Here is a 9599-nt window from a genome sequence, read left to right as displayed (position 1 = left end):
CCCCCCCCCCCCCACTTGCGGAAAGCCAGTTTAAAAAAAATGTAATCGAGGGCATCCAATTGAAACAGCCAAGGAAGGGGGGAAAAACGCGAATTGGGATTTTATTATTTTTTTTTACACACCTGGAAATGATGGGCTCTTTCAGCTGGGTTTTATGATTATTAATTTTTAAAATTCTGAACTAAAAGTGCGACGTTGCAGCCATCAAATGGGCTAAGGAGGGAACAAAAGGAGATTCTTCAAGTGAATTCAGAAGGCTTTTGCCAAAGGGGGGTCATTGACTTCAAACAGCTTCCAGGCTATGAATAAAGATTTTTTTTTTTCCCCAGGAAAAATGATCAAAAAGGCAGCCCAAAAAAGCAGGGAATTGAGGGTGTGTGGAATAACCCCACAGTCCCCAAGGATCAGGCCATTCTCTTAGGGAACAGGGGAAACGATTCCCTCCTTCCAATAAGAAATAACAAGCTGTTTGTTTAATTGTTCAGAAAAATGAAAAACTGTTAATCAAAAAAGAAAATGATGTACTGTATTGAATAGCTCAGTCCAATAGAACAGTTACTCTAGTAGTCTGTTCTGAAGTTTGTGTGTGTGAATTTTTTTTGGCCTTTAATGAATACATTACATTTCAGAATCATGCATTTTGTGCACTAAATAGATTCCCCCTCTCTGTTGCAAAGATGTGGAAAGAGGCAGTGAATGAAATAAATGGCACAGATGCTTTTAAAGAGGGAACAAATTACCGTCTTGCCTCAAGGATAATGCAATCCAGGGATTAGAAACAGTGGCCTGGGTAGCCAATCAGGAGGAAGAAAATCTGACTGAGACTTTCTGTTTTGGAATTTATTTGGAGACAGAAAAAAGCCCAGATTTTTTTTTTTTTTTTAATTTCCTAAAACTTTACAGGGTTTTTGTTCCCAGGCATTTTTCAATACCTGGTAATAGCTAGCTGTCTCTTGATCCTTCTTGTCAGCCTGTGCTGCTGTGACTTTGATAAGGAGTAGCACCAAGTTTCTGCTAATAGGTATAGAATTTCTCCAAAGCACAAATTAGTTTTTCTTTAGGGTCATTTAGGGTTTTCTTTTCTTTTTTTTATGGTAGTTCTTTAATATAATTTTAGCCAGCTATAGAAAGTTGTATTCAGTTCATTTCACAATTTGAAGACTTCTGTTTCTACCCAGCAGAATATCTGTGAGTACTTTTTTGCAAGAGCAAGTGTTACTTTTTTTCTGTTGGGAATGTATTATTTTTGTGAACTTTTTTTTAATTGTTAGCATGAGTACTGAGCATTACAGTTGTAAAACAATTTAATTATTGCTAGAAAGATAATTTAACCAATGAGAGATGGTTAACATTTAGGAAGAATTTAGAATTCACAGGACTTAGAAATTAAGCCTTTAAAAGAAAAGGCACATTTCACGCCCAATGTGGATGATAAAACAGAAGTAATAAGTTCATGTTTTATATTGCATGTAATATTACAGGTCAGAAAGAGAGACAGCAACCTGAAATGCTCTTTCAGAAACCCTGTTTTTGTTCTTATTCTGTCTTGGTTTTTCTCTCAGTAGATCTTGGAATTCTACTTTTCTCTCCCTCTTCGCAGAAAACCGTATCTTTCTTCTTTCTAGTAAACAGTTAACTTAAGTTAAGTTAAATGAAAATAGAATTTGAATTTTATCTAGCATAACTTCTGATTCTGAAAATTCTTTAGAATTTTTTCAGTAACTATTGCTTTTTATCCAGGTCTGATGCAAAATATATGTTGTTCAACATATGATCATAATTAGTTTGCATGGATGAATAATTCCACATTAATGAAAACTAGTGAATTGATTTTAATATGTGAGATTTAATATATACCAGTTGCGCAAGCTGCTTAAGAACCAGCGAAGTGGAAAATGTGTATTTTTTATTATATTATGTAATATATATGAGTAATATACAAGTTGCAATATAAAATACTACAACTCTCATTTTTAAATCAGTACTTTAGTTTAGAAATGATCACCAGAGCAGTCAAAAACTATGTCTACATCTGTTTTGTAGGAAATACTCATCTAGTTTGTCTGAATATAGATGCAGATTTAGAATAGAATTAACTTGATAAGAAATATGGTATATATTCCAACTTAACAAATAAACCTCAGTTGGCTGTGTTACTTTATGCATCTAAATGTTATTGCTTCACCTAACGGTCACTGGAATATATTACTAGATACCTTTGATTTTCACCTTACTGATTCATTTGCTGCGACAGTGTATATTTTATCAAAATTATGGGCTGTGTGAGAGGAACACTAGTTGCTATTTTGTTATATGCTTAACTGAGTATTTTATTAAAGACCCCCGCCACAAATGCTATAATGCAAGTACAGTGAATTCTTCAACAGAATGAATGTAAAGCTTCTAGAGTGACAGTTTTTATACTGAAAATATTATCATAGCAGGCAGAGGAGGAGGGAAAGGTTCACAATGACCAAGCCAGTTCAAGGAGCTGTGTTTACTACCACAGCTAATAAGAATTGACAGTTTCTTTTACCATAATTAATTCTGCTGGAATATACTTTTTGGCTGGAGTTGTGGGGGAGGGGTATTTTTTCAGCGTGCGTAATTAAAATGCTGTATGCCATATCCACCAGAAAAAGCTAGTTGGGTGCAAGGCTGCTTTTAGTGTGAGTTCAGCCTTAGTGGGCTAACCCCTTTTTATGGCGAATGATAGAGCGATGTATAATGTTTTTATCACATGCTGTATGCCCACCACTTTATGTACATGGAAAAGCTTTGGAAGGAAGCAGAAACTACAAAAGTGGTCTTCAGCACTGCTGCTTCACAGCTGCCTGGGGATTGCCTGCTGTTTTTCCAATTGCAGGGAATATGGCACATGGTGAAAATTCAAGGCCCTAAACATTCTTCAATTAAGACAGATTTTGCAACAAAAGGATAGCTCCAGTACACCGTGTACTGGAGTGTTATTGAATGCAGCTAGCATAATCAATTTTTCCAGCAGTTTGTAGTCACCTTTCCTTCCATCAGTGAAGATGTCAGTCTCTGTGTCAGACCCTATGGATTGCTTCAGTTTAATACAACAGAATTCATGGTCAGAGATAGCGAACAGAAAACTGCAAGGTGCAGAGGATTCAGGCACAAGAGACGTATTCCAATTATGTCTGGTGCATGTTACTGTGTTGAGTCAAATGTAAATGTATTCAGGAAGCAAACCAAGGTTTATATTGATAACCATGCACCTGCAGCTTAGCCCTACCATTTGTAATCTTGTAAAGTTCAGAAATGAAATTTCTAAAATAATTTTTGGAGAATAGCTTTATAATTAATTCATACGGAGTTAATTATGGTAAAATAAACTATCAATTCTTATATATCATCTCTTTAAGCATAGGCCACTAAGAACTAGCATGCCCATCATGAGTGACACTTCAAGAATAAACATAATAAAGACAAATTGCACGGCTTTATTATAAAAGCTTCGATGACCCCTAGCATATAATCTTTAATGTGCTTTGGTCAATATCTTCCTCTGTATCAATGGGAGCTCATTAAAAGAAGATATTGCAGACTAACTGAGCCATGCCATATTAGTTCTTGCCAAAGCCTGACATTTTTAATACATTAATAATATGTCTGTAATGTAATGGAAAACTATTAATCACAACTGGTTATATGCCAGAAATTTCAAGCTATAATTGGCTGCTTCTTGTCAGGAATGTCTGTCGCATAGTTCTACATCTGCCTAATACTCAAATATCTTGCACTCCTCTGCACTTTTTCCTTGTCAGTGCACTAAATTCGATCAATGTTATAGTCTATAATTCTGTGTAATGACCGTCATTATGACTCTGACTTGCTTTAATGAGAATTCGTTATATGGGAACTGGAGTAGCACAGTATGTTAAGATAGTGGGTCACTTCACATTTATTTTCAATATCTGTATTTTCCATTGTGGTTAGTACATCTGTTTACATCCCTGTCTAGTCCCACTTATTTGCAGATTAAAGTCTCAGTAGTTACAGCAGATTAGGGATGAAAATAAAGATAGTAAAGAAAGCATTAACGTAAAACAGCCTACCTGTGACTAAATGTAGAGACTAAATCACAAAGATGGTTAAACATAGTACCATGTTATTTCAGTATAGAAATATGGTGTTCACTTACTGGTTATTCCAACAGTGCTCGAACACAAAGCAGTTTATTTCACCCCCTCCCTACAATATTGAATATGTGTTGATTTGTCACAATAATGCAATTAAATTTGCATCTTTTACTGTAGAAATGAATGTAAAGGCTTTTCTTGAAGGTCAGCTTTTTTTTTACTTCTGCGTGTTTACTTTTCCTTTTAAGCAGTGGGGCATTTTCCCCCTCCAAAACAGTAAAAAAAAAAAAATATATATTTAAAAAAATGAGAGGAAACTATAGAAATGGTATGGGTTTCAAAAATGCTTTCCTGAATATTTTAATCAATGAATTTCAAAATAGCAATTTTTAAATATTGCCAATGTAAACTGGAAGGTTTTTAGAAAGCCACGATGGTTGATGATCTGTTATTTGGTTTGTTTGTTTTTTTTAAATATATTTTAAAATCTCTGAGACTTCTTATTTTGTTTCAGATTTAGATATGAAGGTTGTATCTGTTTGGACACATTGTTTGCTATTACTATGTGGAAATTTGGAAATTCTGTGTTCGTTTTAATAGATTGTGTCACAGATTGCAGCTGTGTGATAACATTTTATGAAAGGAATATTATGGAAAATAGCACCAGTGTCCATACAGTAATTATTGTAAATTATTTTGCTATGGAAACACAGTGCAACCATCTGTTGGCATTTCCTAGTGTCTTTGGTTTACTTTAGTTTATGATGGTGCATTCTTTAAATGTAATGATCTTGTTTGTGAATTGCTTTGGGGAGACCTTGCTTTTTTTGAAAAAAACAAAACCAAAAAACCCATAGTTTATGAAATGAGATGTACATTTTAGAGCTTATCAAAATCACATGACTTTACGTCATAGGAAAATTAAGGATACTACCTATACCAAAGACTTTGGACATATCAAGTGAGCCACACAATGTTATGATTTACACTTATTTTTAAGCAACAAATTTAAGGTATTGTTTAGTTTAGGGTTCATTGCAGCCTTCCTTCCACAAAGGATCTAATCCTAGTTCCATTCAAGTTAGTGATCAGATTCCAAAGAACTATATTTGCAGGAAGATTGACTGCAGAATTAGAAAAAAACAAGCAAACTAATTTAGACAAAACCTACATCTGAATTTGTAAACTTGTTTTTTAAGGATTATGATGGCCTCTGCATGTTTACTAAATCACTTTGCTTCTGCAAGTTGCCTGTATGTGACTTGTATTTTTTACTACTACATTTTTCAATGTATACTTTTAACTAATTTAAGACGCACTTCACATTTTACAACAATATAAAGAACTTGTTTTGGAGAGTATATATTTTACAGATATTTAGCACCAAGCAGATATGTAAAAGCAATTAAGAAAACAGGGAGGCCTGTTAAAAAGAGAAACTCTTTTTATCGTAGCTCCAGATAAACCAAGTGTTGTTTTATCCTTAAGAACAATTAAACAGTAGGATCAAAACTCTTGCAATACTAGTGTGAAAATCCAAAGAGACAGAAGTATGTTCATCGTATCCCTGTTATTAGGCTAACAAAACAAAAAGCATTTTGAGCTCTCTGAGGTCCTCTTGCCAGGAGACGAAAAGCACACAGGTAGTTGTTATCTCTGTCATTCTAATAAAAGATTCACCCTGCTGTTCCCCTAAGTGGAACCCCAATCTACCTGCTTATAAAATATGAGAAATGATTAAGCTTTGTTTGCTCTTAGGTTTGGTTAAGATAGAAATACTGTTTTTGAAGCAAAAACCTGTAACTCACCTGGAACATTATAAATCTGTCTTTGTTAGAAAAAAGTTGAATCCTTCATGTCAAAATACTTTTCACTGTGAATGATTTTGGTAGTTTGTTCGTTTTAGCACAGAACCCATGGTAAAGGTTATCCATATTACACCAATTTGCTTTATATTGCATCAAACTTCCAAAATGTCAACATATCATATATTTTGTAATGCATTGATTCTTGGACACTAACTCTTACTCTTATTGTTTCTAAAAGGGTGTTGGTGCCAGAAGAAAAGAATGATTGATGAGAAACAGACACCAGGCTGTAGACACTCATCCTTTTGCTTCAAATACTGATTTATCAGTGTGTCTGGGCATCCCTTGTGAGCTGTGAACACGGAGGATCACTCAGGGTTATCGACAGTACAGCTGAAGACCTGCAACTTTGCTAAAATATTATCTGCTTTTGGACATCTTTCACAAGAAGCCCTGATAGATATGTTTTAAGACAAAGGACAAGCTGCACATTTCTGTGAAAGGCTATCATTTGAGTATGTTAGGCTTCCACCAAAGTCTTCAACCTAGTAAAGCAAGCACCGTATCCTAATACTTCACATTTGATTTGGAACCTGTTTTATAACATACAGGCATACATGCATATATATGTATAATTCATAGACTGTACTAAAATCAACACTGGTTATAATTACCAAGGCAATTTAAAAGGATTCAGAGATGTATTTGTCAAGATTCCTGTCACTTCACGCCCTTTGGGTTACTGTATCTTCAGTGATGCAACATTATCCTTCAGTGTGGGGACATTATGATGTATGTAAGACTCAGATATATACAGAAGAAGGGAAAGTTTGGGATTACATGGCCTGTCAACCTGAAGCCAGAGATATGATCAAATATGTGAAAGTGACCCTGGATCCCCCTGATATAACATGTGGAGATCCTCCTGAAACTTTCTGTGCAATGGTAAGGTAAACTTTTTCAATACTCCATGTCTAGGTAGTTCATGGGTAATTTCAGTGATAGATGCAAAGCAGAAAACTTCAACTTCAGGTATTTCTGTACCTAAAATCTGGATTGTATTATTGTGAACCTGTAAGTGTAACAGAATTCTGAGGTGTATCGCAAAGCAATACATGTTCTTCACTAAAATATATTAGACTGGGCACTAAGTGGTTAATCCAGTTAATACCTAGTGTCTCATTTGAAATCAGTGGCAAATCTTATAGTGACTTATGTAAGAAATTAGTGTCAGTCTCCTGAAATACCAGCTTTTCATGTGTGTTTCTGTGGTTGTCTGGATTTGTGTAAGTTTGGTGAATTGTTTCTAGTATATTGCCATTATGAAACGAACATAATGGCATATAATTAAAAACCTATACACAAAATAAGCAGAGATTTGAATATATGAACTGTAGGAGGTGTAAGGGAGGGTACATCAATAGGATTGTTCAGGAAATCATGCGCAACGCTAGGCATAGCTGCTTAATGCCTTGCTGTTGTAAGCAACAAATATTCATAGGAACTTTTAAAAGAAATGCCATTGGATAGGTAAAATTTTTACAGAAGCGAGAGCCCAGAACTTTGAAAAGTTGACCCAAGGTAACTTAAATTGGGCTGTCTAAATCTGAGGCTTTGGAAATTAGAGGCCATTTTTGAAAATGTTGGGCATGGTAAATATTTGAACCAGTTGTGAAAAGTTAGGCAGAATTTGTGTCAAGGCAGTATATGTTACGTGAGGAAAAGTTATTTATTTGTTTGCTGGCTCAGGGCATGATATTATTAGTTATAGAGGAAATTTTTAACTTGTAGAGAACTTTCTCCTTCCAGAATACAGAAAATTCAAATTGGGCTTGAAGTATGCGTTGTCTGTGTATGTGTATCTATAACTTCAAATATGATATATTTTATTATCTGATTATATCAGTAGGGCAATAGAATTCATATAATTTTAGCTGATGGTTTTGGAAAAACAATGCATTTCTGTTAAGTTAGTTTATTGTAAATTAGTATACTCTACAAAATACATTTGTTTGCTGATATGTAAATCACTAGTACTCTATGACACTCTGGGGAAATTAACTTTTTAATGTATTGTGGCATTGCTTTCAACCTTTAATGCTCTATAAGGAGCTTGGGTCCAACCACAGATATCATTTGGGTTGTCATGTGGGAACACAAATACTTCCCACATGTGTTGTGGTAAGAGTCACGTGATAAATTGTGTGGCTGCATGAATAAATTATATTCATTGTGCCCTTTAACTGCACTATTTGCACTTACCTCACTAATCCATCTCTATTGACACCGCTCCTGATGCTCTAAACCTACGAGCAGATTCAGACTGCCACTATTTTTAAATAAATGCAACTGTGGGTCTCTCTTACATCCTGTCCAGGTAGATACAGTACATATATTTATATATAGGGAAATTGTTTCTGGTAATTTTTTGAGATTATTAAAGTCAATTAATTGTTTCTGTTCCAAGTCTACACAGTTAGACTCGAGGTATTAAAAATGTCTGGCTTCCAGTACCAAAAATAGTATTATGCATGTTTTGTACAACTCTATCATTTTTGTAAGCCTTTTTCTATAAAATGTTTGGCATATACAGAATTCCTTATGCTCCCATTCCTTATCAAGATTTTTATCAGCATGCATTTGGAATGACTGGTGTAACTCACTGATGGTCTGAGACTTGGGGAACCATCACAAGCTCAGAGAGAGAGAGAGAGTGCATGATGAAGTGGTACACGCAATGTACTGGAATGGGATTGTGATGGCTATAGTATTCATGAGTGATATTCTTTCTTGGTATAGATGTATATTGTAGACCGACATGAGTGTTCACTTATGAATGTTAATGGCATGGTTCACTTGAAATCCCGGAATAATTATAGATGCGAAGAAATATTACAAGGCCCAGACACACGGTACCTATATAGCTGTAAAATATGCTCTAGATACGTTGCAATGAATTGCAAATCATTTTTTATTTCAGTCCACGGTTTTCAATTTTCATATATTTAAGAAACAATCACTTTTTGTATTGAGGAATGTCCATATTTGGATTTTAGTCTTGCAGGTACTTATGCACATACTTAACTTTTACGCACATGTATAAATGGGGCACATACATGTATATGAATTTAAAAAATTCATTTTTGTAGGATTGATCCTTGATCTTTTCCCATAATAGAATCTCTTAACTTCATGTTAAGTATTATAGAAATGTGAGGTAAAATAGTCTAATCATTTCTGCATTGAGAGAGAATGGAAAAAGCCGGGGGGGCGGGATATTCTATTTTGTTTTTAGGCACATTCCTGTATATTTTTAACAGTTCTCACTTTTTAAATGACTGAGACTCAAAAGTCATCATTAGCAATGTAGGGCAACACACAGATTTATTCCAGCAGTGTTTGCTTTTAGTTGTTGTAGAGTATTATGTGTAGTTGACATATATGTACTAACATTGTGTGCTATAATTTCACTTAGCTTTGTGGTTAAGATCCTTCCCTGAAGTGCTTGGGACAGCCCAGCATATCTTTCAAACCTTCCAGGAAAAAAACAAGTCCGTCAGTAAGATCCTTTCTATTCCAACGATGAACTTTGAGTCAGTACAGCTGCCACATAAGCATTAGGCTGTATAATGTGTCAGTGTCTTTACAAAATGCAGTGTTGCCAAAATGATTGGGACTAGCCCAC

The 9599-nt window shown here is 34.8% G+C and overlaps 1 protein-coding gene across 7 annotated transcripts in view; it reads left to right on the top strand.

Moving 5' to 3' along the window:
* Positions 1–9599, top strand: part of NTNG1 (netrin G1) — a 392694-nt gene that overhangs the window by 1072 nt on the left and 382023 nt on the right. For all 7 annotated transcript variants that reach the window (XM_019502088.1, XM_019502085.1, XM_019502087.1 and 4 more), the window contains exon 2: positions 6153–6859. In XM_019502088.1, coding sequence (XP_019357633.1) covers positions 6614–6859 — 246 coding nt within the window. In that variant the 5' untranslated portion in view covers positions 6153–6613. The remainder of the gene's footprint in view (positions 1–6152; positions 6860–9599) is intronic.

The sequence above is a fragment of the Gavialis gangeticus genome, unplaced genomic scaffold, assembly GCF_001723915.1.
Source record: "Gavialis gangeticus isolate Ggan-Ray unplaced genomic scaffold, GavGan_comp1, whole genome shotgun sequence".
Classification (NCBI taxonomy): domain Eukaryota; kingdom Metazoa; phylum Chordata; order Crocodylia; family Gavialidae; genus Gavialis; species Gavialis gangeticus.
This window is presented reverse-complemented; position numbering and strand designations above follow the sequence as displayed.